Source organism: Lithobates pipiens, unplaced genomic scaffold, assembly GCF_037356315.1.
Source record: "Lithobates pipiens isolate NorthernLeopardFrog02 unplaced genomic scaffold, aLitPip1_a1.2 Scaffold_10, whole genome shotgun sequence".
NCBI classification, from domain to species: Eukaryota; Metazoa; Chordata; class Amphibia; order Anura; family Ranidae; genus Lithobates; species Lithobates pipiens.
Window position 1 is genome coordinate 170,031,569 of NW_027507686.1, and position 25,361 is coordinate 170,056,929.

Below are 25,361 nucleotides of genomic sequence, written 5' to 3' on the forward strand. Positions count from 1 at the left end.
ACAAAGTTGAGCGAACAGTCCCCGCGTGTGTACGCGGCCTAAGAGTTATTGCACATGTAAAACTGAGACGGAAGTACAGTTAATTTACAAGTGTTTAATAATAATAATAAAAAGGTAAACAGAGTAAACATAGTCAAAACACAGCCAGAGTTCAGAAACCGGAACGGATAGTCAGACAAGCCAAAACGTCAGGGAGCCAGACATGAGCGTAGTAGAACAGCAAGCAGGATCTGGGGCCAGAAGGAATTTCAGACAAGCAAGTCTTTAACAGGAACACAGGAGAGCGTCTCTAGAGATGTGATTAAGGCAAAGGCAGAGATCATCTGGGCTGGACGGCTTAAGTAGGCAGGACTGACAAGCAGAATATCATCAATGGGTTAGTCACTGTGGAGATATAGGAGCTGGCAATTAGCCGACAGATGAGCGGCCAGATTAGAGAAGGAAGGGCTGAGCCCAGCCCTGACAGAACCCTGCCTTTTCATTTACTATGCTTTGGGCCAAGACCAGTGTAAACCTTAAATTGCATGCTTTGGGCCCAGACCAGGGTAAAAATTACATTGCATGCCTTTTGAGCATACAGTGGTGCACGCTGCTTTCTTTGGTGAATAAACATAAGGTCTGGTGCTCATGGAGCCTGGCTCTACTATTAGCTTGTTTGAGCGCTATTACTTGGTAAATCTACTATTTGCTTTAGTCCCACCACCACTATAGGGATGGTTCCTCACTTTGGGTCTGCTTTAGCCTACTCCATTCTCCTTTTTTCTTACTCGGGTACGCGGCCTTGGGGACATTGTTTTACCATCTTTGGACAGCATGTACCATCTTTTAATCTGTTGATTGGTTTTGCTACTTTGTCATCTCAAGTTCTCCTGAAGAAGCGATCAATCGTGAAATGCGTTGGGTCCAGTTCATACATCCCACAGACACAGAGCCTCCACATAGTGAAGATTATTATTTTGTGTCAACCTAATTATTTTGTGCATAAATACATTATGACTCTACACACTCTACACACTCTGTACTCTACACACTGGGTTAGACCCGGCTGTCATGGTGCATGTTGGTACCAATGACAAAGTCAGAGGCAGATGATTTTAGGGACTTAGGACCTCCAAGGTAGTATTCTCAGAAATACTACTGGTACCTTGAGCCATATCAGAAAGTCAGAGCGAGATTAGGGAAGTAAACAACTGGCTGACAAGCTGGTGTAGTAAGGAGGGGTTCCTGGAGAATTGGGCAAACTTTTCAGTCGGTCACCAGTTCTATAGAAGGGACGGACTGCACCTAAATGAACTTGAAACAAAGCGTTACTAGACCTACTGATTATCAACGATACAGACCTGATCATGGATGTGGAAATAAGGGGCAATTTAGGAAAGAGCGATCACAGGTCAATTAGCTTCAGTATAAATCACACAAGTATGAAACATAAGGGGAATACAAAGACACTGAATTTCAAAAGAACCAACTGCCCTAAACTACGAACCTTGCTAAGAGATATAAATTGGTATAAAGTCTTAGGAACAAAGACAGAGGAGAGATGGGTTTGCTTTAAGAGCATATTAAATAAGGGCATTAGCCAGTGCATCCCATTGGGAAATAAATGTAAAAGAGCGAACAAAAGTCCTGGATGGCTTAACTCCAATGAAAAAATGCATATAAAAGCAAAGGAGAAGGTCTTCAAAAAAATACAGGGCTGAGGGATCATCATCTGCATTCAGACTTTACAAAGAATGCAACAAGAAATGTAAGGGTGTAATTTGGGCGGCTGAGATAGAACACGAATGACATATGGCAGAGGAGAGCAAAAAAAATCAGAAGAAATTCTTTAAGTATATAAACAGTAACAAAGGGAGGACAGACCATATTGGCCCCATAAAGAATGAGAAAGGAAATCTGGTTACAAAGGATGAGGAGATGGCACAGATATTGAATGTATTATTTTCCTTGGTCTTCACAAGTAAATAAGGGGGCTTCAGTAACCAAAACTGCACTGTTTCTCCTCATGACACATCAAAGGAAGCACCCTCATGGCTAACAGAGGACAAAATTAGAAATAGACTTGGAAAAACTAACATTAATAAGTCACCGGGACCAGGTAGCTTGCACCCGAGGGTCCTTAGGGAACTCAGTCAAGTAATTGCCAGACCATTGTTCCTAATTTTTACTGACAGTCTACTGACTGGAATGGTACCAGCTGATTGAAGAAAAGCCAATGTAGCACCAATATTTAAAAAAGGGCCAAAATACATCCCTGGGAATTACAGACCAGTTAGCCTAACATTAATAGTATGCAAGCTCTGGGAGGGGATGATAAGGGACTATATACAAGATTTTACTAACGAAAACTGTATCATTAGCAGTAATCAGCATGGATTCATGAAGAATCGTTCTTGTCAACCCAATCTATTAACCTTCTATGAGAAGGTGAGCTGCCATCTAGAAAAATTAAGGCCTGTAGATGTGGTGTATCTGGATTTTGCAAAAGCATTTGACACAGTTCCCCATAAACGTTTACTGTACAAAGTAAGATCCACATAGGGTGAGTACATGGATTGAAAACAGGCTACAAGGGCGAGTTCAGAGGGTGGTGATAAATGGGGAGTACTCGGAATGGTCAGGGGTGGGTAGTGTGGTCCCCCAGGGTTCTGTGCTGGGACCAATCCTATTTAATTTGTTCGTAAACGACCTGGAAGATGGGGTAAACAGTTCTATCTCTGTATTTGCGGATAATACTAAGCTAAGCAGGGCAATAACTTTTCCGCAGGATGTGGAAACCTTGCAAGAAGATCTGAACAAATTAATGTGGTGGGCAACAACAAGGGCAAATGAGGTTTAATGTGGAAAAATGTAAAATAATGCATTTGGGTGGCAAAAATATGAATGCAATCTACTCTACCTCACCTGGAGTAGGCTGTCCAGTTCTGGGCACCAGTCCTCAGGAAGGATGTACTGGAAATGGAGTGAGTACAGAGAAGGGTAACAAAGCTAATAAAGGGACTGGAGGATATTGGTTATGAAGAAAGGTTACGAGCACTGAACGTATTCTCTCTGGAGAAGAGATGCTTGAGAGGGGATATGATTTCAATTTACAAATACCATACTGGTGACCCCACAATAGGGATAAAACTTTTCCGCGGAAGGGAGTTTAATAAGACACGTGGTCACTCATTAAATTTAGGAGAAACAGAGGTTTAACCTTAAACAGCGTGGAGGGTTCTTTAATGTAAGAACAGCAAGGATGTGGAATTCCCTTCCACAGGCAGTGGCTTCAGTGGGGAGCATTGATAGTTTCACAAAACTATTAGATAAGCACCTGAACCACCACAACATACAGGGATGTACAATGTAATACTGGCATATAATCACAAAAATAGCTTGGACTTGATGGACTTGTGTTTTTCTTAAACATCACCTACTATGTAACATGGTTCTGGTCTATCATCAGGCATATGATTGATTCTTGATTTTAGAATGATTTTATCTTTTTGTACACACAAAAATTTAATTTTTTTATTCTATATTTGTGGTTGTGAATTTATTCCTGAAACATAGCACTGTCCAAAATCCCACCTTTCTTTTTTCTGTTTGTTGATATTGTCTAGTTTGTGATGTGGTGCAACTCAGACCCCACTTCCTTCATGTATAATTGGTCAGTTTACCTTCAATTTGTCTGTATCTGTAATGTAACTGCAGGCAAGAATTGAGATCAAAATAGGCATCTGCTTGATTGTATGTTTTCACTGCCAGGTGCCATAAGTAATGGTTGCTATGCTGCAGAGTATTCATGCAGTCAACGGGGATCAGAAACTGCTAGACCAGGCTTTCTCAACCTTTTAACCCTAGAGTAACCCCCAAAAAATGTTTTCAGGTCTTGAGGAACCCTTACTAAAACCAATTCATCAGGCGTCAATAGAACAATGCCCCTTATATTGGTGGTCAATAGGAAGACTGTTCCCCTTAAAATGGTGCTCAGAATGCCACCCTTAAAGGCATCTAAAAATATATTGTATTGGGCTGCAGGCTTTGCTAAGTGATGCTGAACCTTGAACTCTGTAGGCACCATCAAAAAGGTGGTCCATCAGCCACAGCTCAAGGAACCCCTAGCAACCTCTGGATTTCCCTGGATTTAAAACCTGACATCCAAAACACAACGCTAAAAAGTACATGTAATTTGTGAATGGACATGGCATAGCTAAACCCCAGCAGGGGTTGTAACCTTGTATGAGCGTTAGCTTTGCTGCATACAATTATTTATGACTCCTGGCAGTGAAGACATTGGGGTGCATTTACTAAAGGAGTAAAGAATGTCTACTTTGCAACATGGATGCTCACCTAATCTAGTAAAATAACTGAAGCGTTGTTTACAGGGGCGTAACTATAGGGGGTGCAGCAGTCGCGACCGCAACCGGGCCCTGTGATGCAGGGGGCCCATGCAGCCCCCTGTACATATGGCCGGCAGCAGCATAGGCAGCTAGGGGTACCAGTGCACCATGCACACGGGTGGCTGGAGGTGGAGGGTGACTAGCAGAGCTCCATGCTTGACTATCGCACTGGCTGCTCTTTAGTTGTGCATTCCCCGCATGACCTGTGTCCTCAGCCGGTTCCTCAGAGTACCCCTCTCCTGCTCCATCCATTGCCGCTCAGTCCAATGTCTGCTCTCCCCAGCCAGAGTCCCGCCCCCCCGAGTCTGGCCCACACTATGAGAGCCGGCTCCCTGGAGGACACTGCAGGCTTGTCTGCCAGCCCCCCTCCTCCCCATCATACACAGATTTCTGGGAGATATGCTGATCGCCCGTCCAGCACACTGGATGGAGCCCAGGCCAACATGGATGAGTGCGCGGCCTGAAGCTTGGTCATGGTGAGTGAGAGGACCCCATCCCCCACACACCATTCCATCTCCCCCTGGGGACAGGGACCCCTTCTCACATGGGGACAGGGACCCCCACCTCCCCTGGGGACAGGGACCCCTTCTCACCTGGGGGCAGTAACTTCATCTGTCCTGGAGAAAAGGATCTCATCTCTTCTGGGGACGGGGACCCCATCCTGCCTAGGGACAGTCCCCCAATGGGTCACCTAAAAAAAAATAAAAAATAAAAAAATACTGATACCAGTGGTGGAACTACAGGACTCACAAAGGTCATACCTGTGACCACGCCCTGGAGTTCCACCACCAGACTCGGAGGGAAGGGCCCTGGCTGGGGTTCAGGGGGGCCCTTCATGGTTTCTTGCATCGGGGCCCTGAAGGTTCTAGTTACGCCACTGGTTGTTTACTTTGAATACCCAACCATGTGCAAGGGAAACATTTTTATTTTTACTTGCATATGATAAGATTATTGAAGAGAACAAAGCTTCACCTTATTTACTAAGTCAATTTAACATTCACTAATGCTTTAGTAAATGCTAAGTGAACAGCCCATTAAATCAAACAAAAAATACATGATGCATGTTTTCCTTATTCTTCCTCCTTATCTGCAGTTAGGCGCGGTTCACACTCGCCTGAATCCAAAGTTGCACAAGAGTTTACACTCTGTGGCATTGAAGTCGTATCAAAGTCAGACCAAAGCAGTGCAGGAACCTTTTCTAAAATCAGACAGTATCAGTTAAGACGACTCTCATAGGGAAAGATTGAATTTCACATGTCATCCGACCTGATGTCCAAAGACGAATCCCATGTCGCATCAGTGTGAACTGAACCTTACAGTGCAGATAGACATACTTAATGTAAACACTCAAAGTTTACTCTTGCCTTGGCCTGTAATGACAGATTCCCTTCACTTCCCTTACTCAAGACAACAGAAATTGAGCGGAAAGCTTCTCAAATTGGGTGTAAATCTCTTCTTAGCCCTTGTACACACGGTCGGACATTCCGACGGAAAATGTCCGATTGGACTGTGTTGTCGGATAATCCGACTGTGTGTGGGCTCCATCGGATTGTTTTAGTGCTGGGCTATAAAACTTTCCGACAACATGATCCGATCGGACTTTGTCCGATTGTGTGTAGAGAATTCCGATTGGACAAAGTGCCACGCATGCTCAGATCAAATTCCTAGACCAAAGCTATTGGCTACTAGCCTGAACGTAGTCCCCTCGTAATTAAATAATGTCATCACGTTACGTACGATCGGATTTTCCGACAACTTTGTCCGACCGTGTGTATGCAACACAAGTTTCAGACAAAATTCGTTGGACAAAATCCGACGGATTTTGTTGTCAGAATGTCCGACCGTCTGTACAAGGGCTAAGTCAGTTGGCACTGGGAAGAATGTCCTTATTGGAAAACTTACTCTGTATTATTGTTAAGGTGACAGCTGTAAAAAGTTGCATTTCCTTCAGTTCAGATTCTAGTGACAATGGTCACCTGGGCAAAAAGGCAGGGTGACTCTCCCCTACAAGGAGGCAGACAGCAATATAAACCCAACAGAGGTTCTAACACTCTCATACTCATACTCAAAGTAATTCAAATCCTTATGTTATCTTTATCCTTATCCTTATGGTATCCTTAATTACCTAATCTCCCTGCATCCTGCAGCTGGATCTTCAGCATCTCCATAGGGGTGGTAACAATTACTTGGCATGTCCCAGCACCACAACCAGCCAGCATCTCCTTCAGCAGAGTCAACTTCTTCCTGCATAGAAAACAATAAGTAAAAATCACAACCATTCACACAAATGTCAGTTATAATTTTCCTAAAAATGCATTTCCAGTAGAAAAAACATTCTCTTTGATCAAACTAGTTCACATCCATGCAGTTTTGCATGAAAAGGCCCATTCATACCTTCCTGTGTGCATTACCACATGTCCCGAAACACAGAGAACAGCGCAAATCGAGCCCAAAATATTGCGATTGATTTACCAAAGGAGTACTGCTTTTTAACTTAGACCAGTGAATCCTTGTTCTTTTTTCAAACATTCAGTCCCACAAAGGCACAGCTCCTCCGTTCTAAGGTTGGGGGTGCACTGGCTATATTTAATCACAGAAACTGCAGATTATTGAACAATTGCTAATAGACCGGTATCGTTAATCTTGCAGTATAATCTACATCAAAGTCTTTGGAGGAGAAAATGTTAATTACTAATACTTTCTACTACGCAATTAAACTTGCAGCATTACGCATTTGTGGGAGATCGATTACTTAATGGTTTGATTGTAAATCTCTTGTGTAGCAGATCTTATTAATGTTACACAAAGGAAGGGCTACAGAGGCCATTAAATCTTTGCCACTTAACGATTTAACCACTTTTTTTATTGTAGTCACCTCATTTGTAGCATACTGATATCAACATGTATCTAATGAGCGGGTTGTCAAGTGTTTCAATCTCTCAGAAGCAAGGGTCACGGCTAGGATGAACAGTCAAATCATTAGCAGCTCACTGATTTCAGCAATGCTGCAAGTGAAGTGGTAACTGCCAGTCCTAGCAAGAGTTTAAAATTGCCCATGTAGCCCTAGTCTAGCTAGCTCAACTACGCAACTAAAATTTTGTGCGATCGATCGCTTTGGATCACATAGCTTCTGTTGTAAACTGCTACACAGGAGATTTCCCACAATTCTGCAAATTAACCAAAAACGTACTCTCCTCTATTCTTTTCCTTAACCTAGAATAGATTCTAATTAACTACCCAACTCTTCCACCCCTTCCCCAAGGTTCCCTCCCCAGGGAACCCAGATGTAACTTATGTTTTTATTTTATTTTTAACAAGTCTCTTCTTCCTCACATCTTCTCTGGTACTAAAGGGGTTGTAAAGGTTCGCGTTTTTTCACCTTAATGCATCCTATGCATTAAGGTGAAAAAAACATCCGACAATACCGACCCCCCCCCAGCCCCCCTGTTTTACTTACCTGAGCCTGTTCACCTGCTGTGCTCGCCCCCGATGTCCTCTTTGCCGCTGAGCCTGGCCGTTGATTGGCTAAAGTGGATGGCTTGAAAGCAGCGCAGCCATTGGCTCGCTGTGCTGTCAATCACATCCAATGACGCGGTGCGTCGAGGGCGGGGCCGAGTGATACAATGAGCGGCTATAGCTGCCGGCTGTATTACGGAAGCGCGGCCGCAAGAACTAACCACTATGTGAGAGAGCTCGCATGAAGGTGGTTAGTTCTTGTGGGGAGGAGCTGAGACAGCCACTGAGGGACCCCAGAAGACCAGGTTCGGGGCCACTCTGTGCAAAACGAGCTGCACAGTGGAGGTAAGTATAACATGTTTGTTATTTAAAAAAAATAATAATTGCCTTTACAACCCCTTTAATGGAATGCCCCAATCATGGCAGCACTGCTCTCCACAACACTACACTGTGAGTGCAGAACCCATTCACACCAGTACCTGAGTTAGAACGCTGATGTGCAGTAAGAAGGCAGCAGTGCCAATGCTGGTGCATCACGCTTTTTTGATTTTTGTGATTATACCTTTTATTAAAATGTTTGTTACCCCAACACATGATATTCCTGATCTGTGCCTGCTGTACAATATACTTGAATATAAAGATTTGCTACAAATTTTGTTTTATGTGCTTTAATTTTCATGAAACAGATTTCCCAGCTGTAGCTTAACTAGGAAACAGAACAAGGGTGCACACACTTCTTCAGGCAGAAAATGGAGACACCCGGTCCAAGGTGCTAATCCCGACTCATCACCATGAGTAATATCAAGAAGAGGAGAAGATTGATCGCACACTCGAATCCAAAGGGTGCTGTTGAGATTTCTTGTCATAAGCCAGACAAAATTGCAAGGTTGATTAGTTGATGCGTTTCACGCGAAAGAACCAAGCTTGTTCACAACAATTGAAAAACCCTCAATGCTCAATGCAGACTATTTAAAGGCATGTATCAAATCAAACTCCTAACCCAAAATACTTGCAATCAGAGAGCAATCAACACAAAGCCTCACCGACATAAAATCGTTTCTTGTTTGCTAAAACATATGGTGACAAAATAATCAAACAAGAATAGAAAGTATAAACATATAAACAAGAAATATGATAAAAACAAAAATAAGAAAATGAGTGAAAAAACTTAATGTAATGTAAATATTTAAACAATCTGAACCAAATATATCACTATATATCATATTTTAAAGACTTTTTAAAATCTGTTCAAGGGTAAAGGAAAATGATAAAATGCAAGACTGTATGTATGATGAAAGAATTACATATACATATAGGTACCACTGTATCCTAATATATTGATTAAGAATTCCATCTATGGAGACTAAATGATATATATGTATATGCATTGCAAATGTGCCACACAGAATAACCCAAGGAGACATCCAATATTTATCAGATGTAGTTCTCTAATGGGGTACACTATGGAGACAGAGACAATAGCCACAATGCAAAAGCTGGAGGGCACAGAAGGAGGAAACACCCAAATTCACTTGCTTAGGAACAGGAATGACCTCTTAAAATGGACCCATACTGGTGATAACAAGAACAGAGTGGAGCGTTTTAACAAAGGGAGACCTACTATTAGTACTTTGTTTAGTCAGGAATTCAATGATATCAGGACAATTGTTCACAGGTATTTACCGATCCTATTTGAGGACCGTGTTTGTGCTAATTTACTTAAAGATGGCATTCATTTTGTCTCCAAACATGCTCCTACTTTGGGAAACCACCTTTCACCCAGTGTTTTTGAATCTAAAATCAGATCACACACTTGGTTGCACTGTAAAGGCAATTATATTTGGTTCAAATTGTTTAAATATTTACATTAGATGTTTTTTCGCTCATCTTATTGTTTTTAACACATTTCTTGTTTATATGTTTATAATTTCTATTCTTGTTTGATTATTTTGTAACCATATGTTTTAGCAATCAAGAAATGATTTTATGGCGGTGAGGCTTTGTGTTGATTGCTCTCTAATTGCAGGTGTTTTGGGTTAGGAGTTTGATTTGATACATGCCTTTAAATAGCCTGCATTGAGAGTTTTTCAATTGTTGTGAAACGTGTCAACCTTGCAATTTTGTCTGGCTTATGACAATAAAGAAATTTCAACAGCACCCTTTGGATTCGATTGTGCGATCAATTTTCTCCTCTTCTTGATCTTACTCACGGTGATGAGTCAGGATTAGCGCCTTGGACTGGGTGTGTCCATTTTCTGTCTGAAGCGCTGTGTGCGCCCTTGTTCTGTTTCCTCTTTTTGATGCAGCTTAAAATGGAGTTCCACCTCCCAAAAAAAATATTATTAATGTGCTTAAAAAATGTATAAAAAAATTGCAGAATTTTTTTTTTTTTACTCACCTCTAAATACCTGTTGCTAGGGGGTCCCTTGTAGTCTGCCTCCTTTGGCGCCTGGGCTCCTGATGTCACTTCCCTCAGCGCAGGAAGGGAGATCACCTCTCCCCCCTCCCTCAATTGCGCGGCCAGTCACGGCGTGTGACATGGCTCCGTGCATGCGCAGTGGGTGCCCGGCTATGAAGCCACAGCCGGGCGCCCACAGTTAAAATGCCGGAGCCGCCGAGCGGAGGGGAAGACAAGCAGGGTTTCGATCCCCCGCATTGCTGGACCCTGGGACAGGTAAGTGTCCGATTTTTAAAAGTGAGCAGCTGCAGTATTTGTAGCTGCTGACTTTTATTTATTTATTATTTTACACCACTTTAACTAGGCTGATTGGCATGGCAAAACTAAAAAAGGTGTGATTTGTCTAAAAGCTACTTTTCTGGAGCTTTCATGGTAGCATATGCATGGATTGTACGTACAGTGCCTTGCGAAAGTATTCGGCCCCCTTGAACTTTTCAACCTTTTGCCACATTTCAGGCTTCAAACATAAAGATATACAATTTTAATTTTTTGTGAAGAAGCAGCAACAAGTGGGACACAATTGTGAAGTGGAACTAAATCTATTGGATATTTTAAACTTTTTTAGCAAATAAAAAACTGAAAAGTGGTGCGTGCAAAATTATTCGGCCCCTTTACTTTCAGTGCAGCAAACTCACTCCAGAAGTTCAGCGAGGATCTCTGAATGATCCAATGTTGTCCTAAATGACTGATGGTGATAAATAGAATCCACCTGTGTGTAATCAAGTCTCTGTATAAATGCACCTGCTCTGTGATAGTCTCAGGGTTCTGTTGAAAGCGCAGAGAGCATCATGAAGACCAAGGAACACACCAGGCAGGTCCGTAATACTGTTGTGGAGAAGTTTAAAGCCGGATTTGGATACAAAAAGATTTCCCAAGCTTTAAACATCCCAAGGAGCACTGTGCAAGCGATCATTTTGAAATGGAAGGAGTATCAGACCACTGCAAATCTACCAAGACCTGGCCATCCCTCTAAACTTTCAGCTCAGACAAGGAGAAGACTGATCAGAGATGCAGCCAAGAGGCCCATGATCAATCTGGATGAACTGCAGAGAACTACAGCTGAGGTGGGAGAGTCTGTCCATAGGACAACAATCAGTCGTACACTGCACAAATCTGGCCTTTATAGAAGAGTGGCAAGAAGAAAGCCATTTCTCAAAGATAGCCATAAAAAGTCTTGTCTAAAGTTTGCCACAAGCCACCTGGGAGACACACCAAACATGTGGAAGAAGGTGCTCTGGTCAGATGAAACCAAAATCGAACTTTTTGCCCACAATGCAAAACGATATATTTGGCGTAAAAGCAACACAGCTCATCACCCTCAACACACCACCCCCACTGTCAAACATGGTGGTGGCAGCATCATGGTTTGGGCCTGCTTTTCTTCAGCAGGGACAGGGAAGATGGTTAAAATTGAGGGGAAGATGGATGCAGCCAAATACAGGACCATTCTGGATGAAAACCTGTTGGAGTCTGCAAAAGACCTGAAACTGGGACAGAGATTTATCTTCCAACAAGACAATGATCCCAAACATACAGCAAAATCTACAAAGGAATGGTTCACAAATAAACGTATCCAGGTGTTAGAATGGCCAAGTCAAAGTCCAGACCTGAATCCAATCGAGAATCTGTGGAAAGAGCTGAAAACTGCTGTTCACAAACGCTCTCCATCCAACCTCACTGAGCTCGAGCTGTTTTGCAAGGAAGAATGGGCAAGAATTTCAGTCTCTCGATGTGCAAAACTGATAGAGACATACCCCAAGCGACTTGCAGCTGTAATCGCAGCAAAAGGTGGCTCTACAAAGTATTAACGCAAGGGGGCCGAATAATTTTGCACGCCCCACTTTTCATTTTTTTATTAGTTAAAAAAGTTTCAAAAATCCAATAGATTTCGTTCCACTTCACAATTGTGTCCCACTTGTTGGTGATTCTTCACAAAAAAAAAAAATGTTATATCTTTATGTTTGAAGCCTGAAATGTGGCAAAAGGTTGAAAAGTTCAAGGGGGCCAAATACTTTCGCAAGGCACTGTATATTGCCATGGATAGGCACCAGGAAAGGAAAATTACAGAGAGGTAAGTATTCAATGTTCCTTTTTAGTGTAGTGGTTCTGAGCCTCAGTCTTCAAGCACCCCCGACAGGACATGTTTTGGGAATTTATCTTAGCTAAAATAGCTGCCCAAAGCCATTGACTGTGATTTAAAGCACCTGTGCAAGATCAAGGAAAACCTGCAAACATGGCCTGTTTGGGGGTACTTGAGGACAGGGTTGAGAACCACTGATTTAGAGCACTGAACTAAAATCTAGCTCAAGACAAGCCTATTATAATTGGGGGCATTTGAGGGAAACCAAGTAAGTGTTAGAACCCCTGCTTGTCTTTTTTTGGTTGGGCTTTGTGTCCCTTTTCTGAAAATTGGCTTCACTTCCTGTCACATAGCCAAACAGGAAGTGAGGGTAAAATCCTACCAATGTCCAATTCCTTGGGGACACACAGGTCAATCAAACTAGTGTCCCCATTAGGCAAATTGCACTCTAGCACTTTGCTGTGTACACCCCAAATTATTAGGTATTTTGGGGTTTATTAAAGGAAAATCCACTCTGCAATACAAGTGTACTTGCTGTAAATCTGAGGGGGGGGGGGGGGGGCACTGGTGAGTTTATCATCCAATCATGTAGAAGCAAAGATGCTGTTTTTTTATTTCCCTTAGATCTCCAGCAACTGCACTTCTAAGTGCACTTGTAGTGCAAAATTTATTTGCCTTTAGTAAATAAACCCCAAAGTTCAAGATACCTAATAATTATAGATTGACCTGTGTGTTCCCAAGGAAAGACATTGGTAGGGTTTTACCCTCACTTCCTGTTTGACTATGCGACAGGAAGTGAATAAATTTGAAGGAGAAAGTGGCAAAATTTGGGAGGTGTCTTCACCCTATCAGGGGTGGAGACATCCCCAAAAATGGACAAGGCTTCTAATCTCTCTGCACTCTATCCCCAAGCAAAAATAAGGATTTCATTTAGTTTAACTTTGCAAAGACACATTCCTATGTTCAACTGTGATGCATGTCTATGGCCCATTTAGACCTTGTTTAACCTCCTTAGCGGTAATCCCGAGTCTGGCTCGGGTTGGGAATTTCATTACAATAGCGGTAACCCCGAGCCAGACTCGGGCTTGCACCGCTCGATGCAGGGGAGGACACAGGTAACGTCACTTACCTTGTCCCCTGGATCCAGCGATGTCCGCCGCGCTGTGTGATCGAGCCGTCCTGCGCTCGATTCACAGTGCCGAATGCCGCCGAGCTCCGTTCCCTGCGACGTTACGGCGCACGGGAGCGGAGAACGGCGGCAAATTCAAAAATGTAAAAAGACACAAAAGACACACAGCACTGTAATCTTACAGATTACAGTGCTGTAGTAAAAAATACACACCCCCTTTGTCCCTAGTGGTCTGTGCAATGCCCTGCATGCACTTTTATATTATAAATACTGTTTTTTACTGCTTGTAATTTGGAGATTGTCCATAGCAACCAAAACATGTCCCTTTTTCATCTTTTTTTGGATTTGATTACATTATTCAATAATTTTTATTATTCTTTATTATATTATAAACTTTATCATACCCGGGATGTCCGCTAGACTCTGGTTTGAAGAGATTTCAGAGCGTTATTCCTAAGAATTACAGGACTACAAAATAAAAGCCAGATTTCCATGCAAAATAATTGTACCGCTTTCAGCACCTTATTCCAGACTGAATCATACCGCCAGGGAGATTAATAGAAAACACCAGTTGCCTTTCGCTAGAAACATTTGTTAGTCCAGTCCTGGAAATCTGTATCTGCTTTACTATTAATTTCCCTAAAAATTGGGTTCCTGCATCTAGATGTGTGACTGCTGTGTGCATGTGTGAAGGTATGTACCTGTGGTGCATATCTGGTTCCTGGAAGCGGTGGCCAGCACATAGGAATGACATCTCGCCCCTACAGGAAGTTGCTTGTACTGCTGCTAATTTCTTCCCACCACCATGCCCCGCTCACTGTTCTCTGAGGAAATGATGATCCTTATTTTTTTTTCTTTAAGATGGGATGGTGTTTGTGTGGGTCCCTAACACACATTCATACATATTAGGGCCAATTTAGACAGGATCTGATTTACCTACCAGCATGTTTCTAGAGTGTGGGAGGAAACCTATGCAGACACAGGGAGAACATGCAAACTCCAGGCAGATGGATGTTGTGGGTTGGATTTGAACCAAGTGACCCCTTTTGCTGCAAAGTGAAAGTGCTAACTGCTACACCACTGCGCTGCCCAAATATATATCTATAGGTGTAAGTTCTTGTGTCCACCAGCAGAGAGAAGTTGGGTAGATGCCACACTCCCAATTCTGGATGCATAATAATGGTCTAGCACAGGGGTCTTCAAATTACGGCCCTCCAGTTGTTCAGGAACTCCAATTTCCATCATGCCTAGTCTTGTATGTGAATGTCAGAGTTTTACATTGCCTCATGGGATTTATAGTTCCGCAACAGTGAGAGAACCGTAGTTTGAAGATTCCTGATCACTCTATGTCTTGAAAAAAGGTGATTTCTCATGTGCCTTATATAATGCCCAAGAAAGCACAGTGGTGTAGTGGTTAGCACTCTCACCTATCAGTAAAAAGGGTCGCTGGTTCAAATCCCAACCGCGACACTACCTGCCTGGAGTTTGCATGTTCTCCCTGTGCCTGTGTGGGTTTCCTCCGGGTACTCTGGTTTCCTCCCACACTCCAAAGACATGCAGGTAGGTAAATTGGCCTTAGTACATGAATGGGGACCTTGGATTGTGGGCTCCTTGAGGGTAGAGACCAATGTGAGTGTGCAATGTACAGGGATAGACACTCACTCAGGTTGAACTTGATGGACTGGTGTCTTTATTCAACCTTACTAGCTATGAAACTATGAAATTACAAGTGGGTCATGGCACATCTACATTCCAAATCTGGCACTTAAGATAGTCATGTGCTATGCAATCTGATTGGCCAATCTCTGTCCAACTCGATTTTTTGGCAAAATAAGTAATAGGAAGATGCACTTGAACAATTAATTAAAATTATAGAAATCAAACAGGCCCTTGCACTAAATCAAATTTATTTAAGATCTAACTGATTGCAGTGTATGGTCACCTTTAAAGATCAAGATCTGAAAATATTAATTTATTGGGTTTAGAAACACTTCTAAGCACGTTCTTTGTAATGTATTGAAAGATTTGGGTAAAAATAGAAAAAAAACCATTTCAAATATATATAAGAAGTAATAGGAATGAGATTAAATCAGGATTAATTAACTGCGAACACCTACTAATCTCCTAAAAAGACACATCCAATGAGATGAAATTAACCAATTGTATTGGGTGTGAGCTATTATCATTGAGAAAACCGCAGTTACCCAAGCACCAGTTGCAGTTTACATATTTTTTATCACTTTGCGCTTCAAAGTGCGCCGGTTCGCACGTTCGGTAAATTACTTTTCCAGCGCACCAATTAAGGTATGAACTGGCGCAAGGCATTCTTCTTAGTAAATCAGCCCCTTTGTTTTGTCTTGCAGTGGGACTGTGTTGAACAAGGAGGAAATCTAGTGTCAGAAAGCATTTACTCCATGTAGGGGTTGGAAATAAATATTGTAGGCAGGGCTTTTCTAATTTTTACTAACAACAGCCTATTGAACCCTATCCTAAATTCCCTGCACATAATTGGGTGTTTGAAGTGAACACAACTTTAGTAGACTAAGGGGGCGGGACAAGCGCCAACAGATTACATGCAGGAGAATCTTCTGCTTACACGGGGGCCTCTCTAATACCAAGTCCCACCTCCTATAATAGACAGAACAGTTGTCCAATGCCAGCCCAGGAGACGGGACTTCCTATTACAGAAGCCGACGCGTAAACAGGAGATTCACCAGTCACCAGGATTGTGTATTAAAGTCAGTACTCAAGAGGCCAGAGAGCAGCTGGCTGGAGAGGCTGATAAATATTGTGAGTAGGGATGAGCTTCGTGTTCGAGTCGAACATACGTTCGACTCGAACATCGGCTGTTCCGAACGTTATGGGGCGTTCGCACCAAATTCGTGTGGCGCTCACGGCCCACAATGCACTGCGATGGCGCAGTGCATTGCTGGCTCATGATTGGCCAAGCATGCACTGTGACCCCGCATGCTTGGCCAATCACAGCGCCGGCAGCGAGGAGAGCTATGATTGGCCACAGGCAGGATGCCTGTGGCCAATCATAGCTCAGGCTGTGTAGTACACACCCCACACTATATAAGGCCGCCAGCGCGGCGGCCTTGTGTAGTGTGTTGGCATCTGTAGCAGTTAATGGGTGTTCTGTGTACCTTCAACACAGTATACACCGATCGTTATCGGCCGATTTTTCGTTCTTGCTCTTCTGTAGTGGTTGTTGTCTGCGTGCCCTGACCGCAGTATACACCGCTATATTCACCTATATATCTAGCGATATATCTATCTTTTATAATAGAGCTGTCAGTCAGTGTTAGGAGATTGTGCGTGCTGTCTGCGTGCTCTGAACGCAGTATACACCGCTATATCCACCTATCTAGCTAAATATCTTGCTCGTTTTAAATAGAGCTCTCAGTCAGTGTTAGGAGATTGTGCCTGCTGTCTGCGTGCTCTGAACGCAGTATACACCGCTATATCCACCTATCTAGCTAAATATCTTGCTCGTTTTAAATAGAGCTCTCAGTCAGTGTTAGGAGATTGTGCCTGCTGTCTGCGTGCTCTGAACGCAGTATACACCGCTATATCCACCTATCTAGCTAAATATCTTGCTCGTTTTAAATAGAGCTCTCAGTCAGTGTTAGGAGATTGTGCATGCTGTCTGCGTGCTCTGAACGCAGTATACACCGCTATATCCACCTATCTAGCTAAATATCTTGCTCGTTTTAAATAGAGCTCTCAGTCAGTGTTAGGAGATTGTGCATGCTGTCTGCGTGCTCTGAACGCAGTATACACCGCTATATCCACCTATATAGCTAAATATCTTGCTCGTTTTAAATAGAGCTCTCAGTCAGTGTTAGGAGATTGTGCGTGCTGTCTGCGTGCTCTGAACGCAGTATACACCGCTATATCCACCTATATAGCTAAATATCTTGCTCGTTTTAAATAGAGCTCTCAGTCAGTGTTAGGAGATTGTGCATGCTGTCTGCGTGCTCTGAACGCAGTATACACCGCTATATCCACCTATCTAGCTAAATATCTTGCTCGTTTTAAATAGAGCTCTCAGTCAGTGTTAGGAGATTGTGCATGCTGTCTGCGTGCTCTGAACGCAGTATACACCGCTATATCCACCTATATAGCTAAATATCTTGCTCGTTTTAAATAGAGCTCTCAGTCAGTGTTAGGAGATTGTGCGTGCTGTCTGCGTGCTCTGAACGCAGTATACACCGCTATATCCACCTATATAGCTAAATATCTTGCTCGTTTTAAATAGAGCTCTCAGTCAGTGTTAGGAGATTGTGCGTGCTGTCTGCGTGCTCTGAACGCAGTATACACCGCTATATCCACCTATATAGCTAAATATCTTGCTCGTTTTAAATAGAGCTCTCAGTCAGTGTTAGGAGATTGTGTGTGCTGTCTGCGTGCTCTGAACGCAGTATACACCGCTATATCCACCTATATAGCTAAATATCTTGCTCGTTTTAAATAGAGCTCTCAGTCAGTGTTAGGAGATTGTGCATGCTGTCTGCGTGCTCTGAACGCAGTATACACCGCTATATCCACCTATATAGCTAAATATCTTGCTCGTTTTAAATAGAGCTCTCAGTCAGTGTTAGGAGATTGTGCGTGCTGTCTGCGTGCTCTGAAAAAGACGGACGGCAAAACAAATTATACAGGGGTGATAACCCTTCCCTATGTTTTCCAAAAAGCTTAAAAATAGTTTTTTTGACTGGAGCTACACTTTAAAAATGTACCAGTTGAAAATTACAAACCGATTCAACTTAACACAACAAACCTACACAGTCCCTGTCTTGTTTGCACCGCCTGTATACTGCTGTTCTGAGTATATAGGGCCTGGGGGCCACACGTATTTCCTTTTTTTAATATGGGTACGGGGTTCCCCTTAATATGCGTACAAGACCCAAAGGGGCTGGTAATGGGCAGGGAGGGCTACCCATGCCATTTTTCTCAATGATTTTCAACCATATTGCAGGAACCAGATATAACATTAAAACCGCAAGCAGCTTTAAATGACGTTATTTCCGTTAAATGTCATTTTGTGCAGGGACTGTTCTAAACACCGGAAACACGTGGCACTTCACAGGCATACTACAGACACCCCCCAGGCACCATATTTAAAGGAATATTTCACTTTTTTTTTTTCATTTTAATCGTCATTAAAATCAGTGCTCCCGCCAAAACGGCCGTTTTTAAAAGTTTTTTTGCAGTGACCCATGTCCCCTGGGGCAGGAGCAAGGTCCCCAAACCCTTTTTAGGACAGTATCTTGCATTTTAGCCGTTAAAATTAACACTTTTAATTTCGAACGTTCGAGTCCCATAGACTTCAATGGGGTTCTAACGTTCGTACGAATTTGGGGTCCGTTCGAAAGTTCTGGTGCTAACCGAACCGGGGGGGTGTTCGGCTCATCCCTAATTGTGAGTTCCAGAAGTGCAGGGCAGAGGTTGTCACTCTTATCACATCGTATGATTACATGGATTTGCACCATTAGGGAACACTCAACAGGGCTAGGTAGAAATTCAGGGTATCTAACCAGGGTGGTCCCCAACAGGCTGATCATCTGTCGTGGACTCTGAATCTGTCCACAAGTGCCAGACTTTCTCATATTTTTTGGGGCATCCTCGGGATAAATATGTTGCTTTGTATAGGGGTATAATTTTGTAAATTAATGTTTTCCACGATGACAAGGTAGGGGGGTTGGCTGACTTCCATTTTAGCACTATGGCTTTCCTTGCATAAAATAATAGGATACCTATTAGAGTGCTTTAGCTAATGCCAACTGTTCCACAAGGCCGAGGACACAGACACTAATTGTCAGAGGAATAGGTATAGTACTCAATCCATGGATAAATTGAGTTACCTCCCTCCAATAGTCCTGAACCTGTGGGCAATCCCAGAATATATGTAGGAAACCAGCAGAGATGCCAGAGCACCTCCCGGAAGCAGCCGACGTGGTTGGGTATATGCAATGAAGGCGTTGGGGCATATAGTATATTCTGTGCAGGATTTTGAATTGTATTAACTTGTCCCTAGTTGCAACTAGTGGTTTTAATTAGTAATCCCATAAGTCTTCCCAGTCTTCACTGTCCAGCTCCTGCACTTCCGCCCGCCACAGGACCCGCAGCCCATCCAATCCAACCTGAATGGATGGCAGCAGTGCCTGGTATATGTGAGATAGTGGCTTAAAGAGATTAATATAATTTAGCAGAGTTTTGAGATAGTCATGCTCCACTCAGGCCGCGTACACGGGCGGACTGTATGGCCTACTTAGTCCGTCTAAACACATTTCAGCGGACAGTCCGCTCGTGTGTGGGCTTCAGCGGACTTTTTCAGCGTGCAGTCTGGCGTACTAAGTATTTCGGATTTTTCGAAATTCTGTCTGTCATACTTTGTTTTCAGCGGACAATCCGCTCGTCAGTAGGCTAGTTCGACGGACTAAGAATGGCGCATGCTCAGAAAGGATTTACACGGCGAAAGGTTGCATTGCTGTGTATTGGACTTCCTATTTCTAGTCCCGTCGTACGTGCTGTACACGTCATCGCGCAAGCTTTTCGACGGACTGTTTGTGCATCCGTGTGTGGTCAAGTCCGTTCATTCGAAAGTATGACGGACTGTCCGTCGGATTGTATGACGGACTAAGTAGGCCATACAATCCGCCCGTGTGTACGCGGCCTCAGAGTCAAAGGCGCAGTGCAGGGGACAGAGGGCGCCCCTGCCTCATCCCCTTCCTAATTGGGAAGGAGGGCGAAAGTTTACCATTCAGTTTAATATAGGCCATGGAGGATTTGTAGAGTAGACCGGTCCATTTCCGGAAGGTTGGGCCAAAGCCTAAACCCTCAAGAACCTGCATCGTATATGACCATCTGACTGTGTTAAATGCCTTCTCTATGTCGGGGGATACCAAGACCCGAGAGGCATTCTCCTCAGCCGAGAGCTGGAGATGAGTGAAAAATTGTCTAAGATTTCTGTGAACTTACCAGGCATAAAACCGGTCTGGTCTATGTTGAGGGACGGTAGCACCTGCATAATCCTATTGGCGAGCACCTTAGTAAGTATCTTAAGGTCATAATTCAGTAGAGAGATGGGCCTGTAGGATGAACAGCAGAGGGGGTGCTTTCCCAGTTTGGGTAGCAATACAATGTGTGCCTGATACATACTGGTACCCTCTGATTTCCAGGCACTCCGCAAAAAGTTGAGTGAGCTTGGGAACCAGTAAAGTCGCGTGTGTCTTCTACCATTCCCCAAGTAGTCCTCAGGACACGGGGATTTATTGTTAGATAGGGAGAAGATCGCACTTTCTATCTCATGGCGTGTTATGGGCTTATATAGTGTATCTCTGTCTTCTTCAGAGAGAGAAGGCAAAGTGATTCCCCCAATACATCAAGTATAGCCTCATTAGAAGTGGGGTTCGGGTCGTCATATAATTTTCTATCAAAGAGATTAAATTCTTTCAGTATGCCCTCAGGTCTGTAATTTGATCACCCATGCAAGTCTAGATTCTAGGAATTACTGTTTGGAGCGAGGGTTTACTTGATTAATGCTTGATTGGTTGAGTTTCTTGTGAGTGTATTTTTAATATATATAAAGCACATTTTAGTTAAACGGTTTCTCACTATTGGAGCTCCTTTTTTCTTTCTTGTTTACCATATGGATTGTTCCACAGGAGAGGACAGTTAGGACCGGAAGCCATATTGGATGGCAGTCATCTGCATAAGCACGATATGCCAATCTGTAAAAAGAGAGGCCTTGTTGTCTAGTGAGTCCTAGTCTTCTAGGGAGAGGTGTTTGAGCACTGGAACACTTTTTATTCACAGTAAAGAGATCAAATTTTACTGAGAAGTTTATGTAAAACTGTTGCAAGATAGACTAATCTTTATTTGCCCAATGGAGTGCTTTTCATTCAGTTTGTCATACACCTGGCTTTTACAGTGGTGCTTATTTGATATAATGCACATTTTATGTTTGTAGAGCCTTTTTTATTGTTATATTGAGTTACATATCTTGGGTATATTGTATATTGTATTGTATTGTATTGTATATTGCATTGTATATTGTATTGAAGGCTGCAGCGATGTTGCGCATTGTATTTATATTTTTGGCGTATTGTATGTCTGTTGCGCTGAGTTGGATGATTATAATTCGATGCACTGCGGCTTTAATAAAAGATTTCTGGTTGTAGTTCCCCTAATAATTCAGGTAGTTATGGCAGTCACAAATTCTTAAAGGATCACTGCCAGTTCTCAGATCAGAAAATTGGTGGTAATTAAGACCAGCTCTGAGCTAGCATACAGAGGTACGCCACTAATCAGAGCGAGCCCTTTCTGTGCTGGGAAGCTGTCACATATGTGACTGCTTCCTGCACAGTACTGTCACCTGCCCCATTCAGTGGGAGATTTCCTGGCCGAAAGCTAAATGTAAATGGGGGTACAGATGATGTCATTATGCAAATATGGGCAATGCACAAATTTGGGAAATGACTTGTCACTGGGTGGGCAGAACCTCATGGAGAACTGAGAAAGACTAGTTCTTCATCAGGTTCACTTTACGCATTTTGGACTGAATAGGAAATATGGATCAGCTCACTGCCATGCGCTGTCAAAAGTAAAGTGGACTTGATGCAGAACTAGTCTCCCAGGTCCCCATCGGGTTCTGCCCAATCCAGTGCAAAACTTCATGGCCGTGCACTTGTCAATGTGACGCTTGTAGCGTTCATGGAGGGAGGGCTGTAGGGTGTGCACTGAGGAAAGAGGGCCTATTGAGGGTACTCCTTCCTCAGTGTAGACAGACACTCATAGATTCATGGGTTGTCTCTGACAGGTACCTTACAGAATTCTAAAGGGGGTCCATGACACCTTTTATAGATTCCCCTAATAACTATAATCTATGTTTGGTTATGTATTGTGTATGTTCAAACTACCAATGAATGATCTGGTGCCCAGGACAGGCCCTCTTTAAGAAAACAATGGGTCACTTTGTTAAGTGAAGCTTGCACAAACATGGTCAGCATATCAGAGAAACAGCACATTAACAAGACAGCTTTCGGCAGTCCGATTACAGTGCACAGTTGTATGGAATTTATGGGCTGAGTCATTGTGATATTATGTGTGATTCTCACCAAGGACACTGAGCCAGAATCTATTCTAAGCTTGTTTAATTAATGGAACTGCACACACATATTAGCTAGATTGCAGCAGGTGGCTGCCCAATCTGTGCTGCAGTTCTGCGTTCTATGTCTAATTAGGCTTGTATTATAGGGAAATCAATAAGACAAAACTGGTCTCTGAATTGATGTTCCTGAGTGATAACCGGCCATTTCAATTATCACAGTTTTGTTTAGCACAAGCTTATTGTGAAAAAAACTTAACTCCCCATCAAAGCCACACAATTGCTTGCATATTCTAGGCCAACCTTTCTCAAGCTTTTTTACCTGGAGAAATTCTTAAATTAACTTTCCAGTCTCACAGAAGCCCTGCTGAAAATTATATATCTAGAGCTCGCTATATACAGGGCCGTCTTGTAGGCAGGGCAAAAGGGGCAGCTGCCCTGGGCCCTGTGATTATTGTGGGGCCCAAAGCAGCTGCCTCATACTTGCCAACTATACCAGTTTAAATTCCCTTGACCCTTGAAGTTTTAGCCCTGTGCTGTGTCCCGATATCTCAGTGTGAAGTGCTGGTACTAATGCTGCCCATCTCTGCCCTATTGTTGTGTACAGATGACTCACCTGCAGACCCTGTGTTTATATGTAAGTAACCGGCATTCATATGTAAATAGCAGCGGCGCTGCTAAGTAAATAGCTGCGGCCGGCAGCATTCATATGTAAATAAAGGCGGCATTCATATGTATATCATGCTACCCTGCAGTGAGGAGATGATGTGCTGTAACCTCTAGCAACTAATCAGTGAGCAGTATTGCTGTACAGTAATCTCTAGCAACCAATTAACGAGCAGAAATAATTTGATGTAACCTCTAGCAACTAATCAGTGAACCGTAATGTGTGCTGTAACCTCTAGCAACCAGTCAGTAAGCAATAATGATATGCTGTAACCGCTGGCAACCAATTGCAATTGCTACATGATCTGATACAGTAACTGATTTTTAGTCTAGCTTTGATTTATTGTATGTCTCAGAGCAGGTGGAGAGTGAAATTGCATGGTGGGGGGAGCCCAAGAAAAATTTTGCCCAGGGTCCAAACGATATTAAAGACGGCCCTGACTATATATTAGTGTGATGGTCAATGGGAAGAATGCTTCTTACACTTGTGGTCATAGGGAAGAATTCCCCCCTCTTACCAATAGTTTAAAGGATCATTGATTCCAGTGTTTAAGTCAACCACTGAGGATTCCATCGCAACCTCTGAAGGAACCGCAATTGAGAAACACTCTAGGCTGATCTATGCAGAAGCAAAATATCCTCACATTTAGTTTGAAAAGTGAGAGGATCAGAGTGCATGTAAGACACCTATGAACACATGGAGGATATACTGTATATACAAACTTCATGTAGATAGAGTCTTGCTTATATTTAAAGCGGACCTTTCCCCACCAGCAGTAAAAAACAAAAAACAAAAAAAAACCCTGGAGCACATGGATTTTAAATCCTCTTATAGTGCTTTATTAGGTGAAATATCTTTTATGTTACTTATACAAACTTTGGTCACAGATGCACACCTGAAGGCCATGTTACCAGTGTCTTTCATGGAAATGTAGCCTGTTCTTGCACATATAAGATCACTTTATAAGATCTGGTGCGACTGGTATTCTTCTAAGGCAAGTGACACCGAATCCGATGCATGAATCATATGAGATCTGCCATGGCTTGGTAATTTTCTATGACAGACTGGGCATTAATAAGGTGAATGTCCCATATCAGGCTTAGCTTACTTTTTGAAGAGTAATGAGCCACTCCAGATCTGGTATGGCACAACGTGAATGGTGGGCCTGCCCAGGGAACCAGGAAGAAGAAAGAAGAAGCTGGCTGTTGATGATATTACTTTTGAAAGTGGCAGCATGGGAGCTGGGCCTAGGGGCAAAGTATTCACTGAGAATATGGCAAACTATGGCAACAAAGGGGCAATAATATATGTAATGTCACGTACACATAACCGGACTTTTCGACAACAAAGGTCCGACGGAATGAATCCATCGGACAATTCAATCTTGCGTAAGGCTCCATTGGACCTTTGCTGTCCAAAAATCGGACAGACTTTAGAAATAGAACATGTTTCAATTTTTTTCGCCGGAACTCCACCGGACCCAGTTCCTATTGAGAAATCCGCTTGTGTGTATGCTAGTCCGATAGGCAAAAACCAACGCTAGGGCAGCTATTGGCTACTGGCTATGAACTTCCTTATTCTAGTCCAGTCGTACGTCATCATGTTCGAATCCGTCGGACTTTGGTGTGATTGTATGTGGCCAAGTCCATTAATTCAGAAAGTCAGTCGGAACTCTGCCGAAAGTCCGTCGGACCTAGTCCGCCGAAAAGTCTGGTCATGTGTGCGCAGCATTAGTGTACTTGTTTGCCTAAATACGTGAAGACAATGTTGGCATTGTTTTAGTGGTCTGCCTTAAATCCAAGACCCCAGTACTTCAAAGTGTTTACTGTCAGGGTGCCAGGATATGGATAACAAAATCAAAGCAAAAAATAATTTTGCTTCATCTTTCACAAATGTTACCAGGTTGCCCTCTAAAGAGCTACAAAATAGCACAGCATTGCCCATAAACAGTATTAAGAATCTCTGTGCACCTTGTGATGTAGTGAGGCTGTGCCTAGGCCTTAGGCTCCATGTAGCTCACCCCTTTCCCACTACTATCAGCTTGGATACCTGCCATTTTTCTTGCTGTGCTTGC

At 43.0% G+C, this 25,361-nt stretch overlaps 1 protein-coding gene across 2 annotated transcripts in view; it reads right to left on the bottom strand.

Annotated features, from left to right (window-relative positions):
• The window catches only part of SLC25A22 (solute carrier family 25 member 22), a 163,344-nt gene that overhangs the window by 38,357 nt on the left and 99,626 nt on the right, over nt 1-25,361 (bottom strand). For both annotated transcript variants that reach the window (XM_077459810.1, XM_077459818.1), the window contains exon 6: nt 6,511-6,629. In XM_077459810.1, coding sequence (XP_077315936.1) covers nt 6,511-6,629 — 119 coding nt within the window. The remainder of the gene's footprint in view (nt 1-6,510; nt 6,630-25,361) is intronic.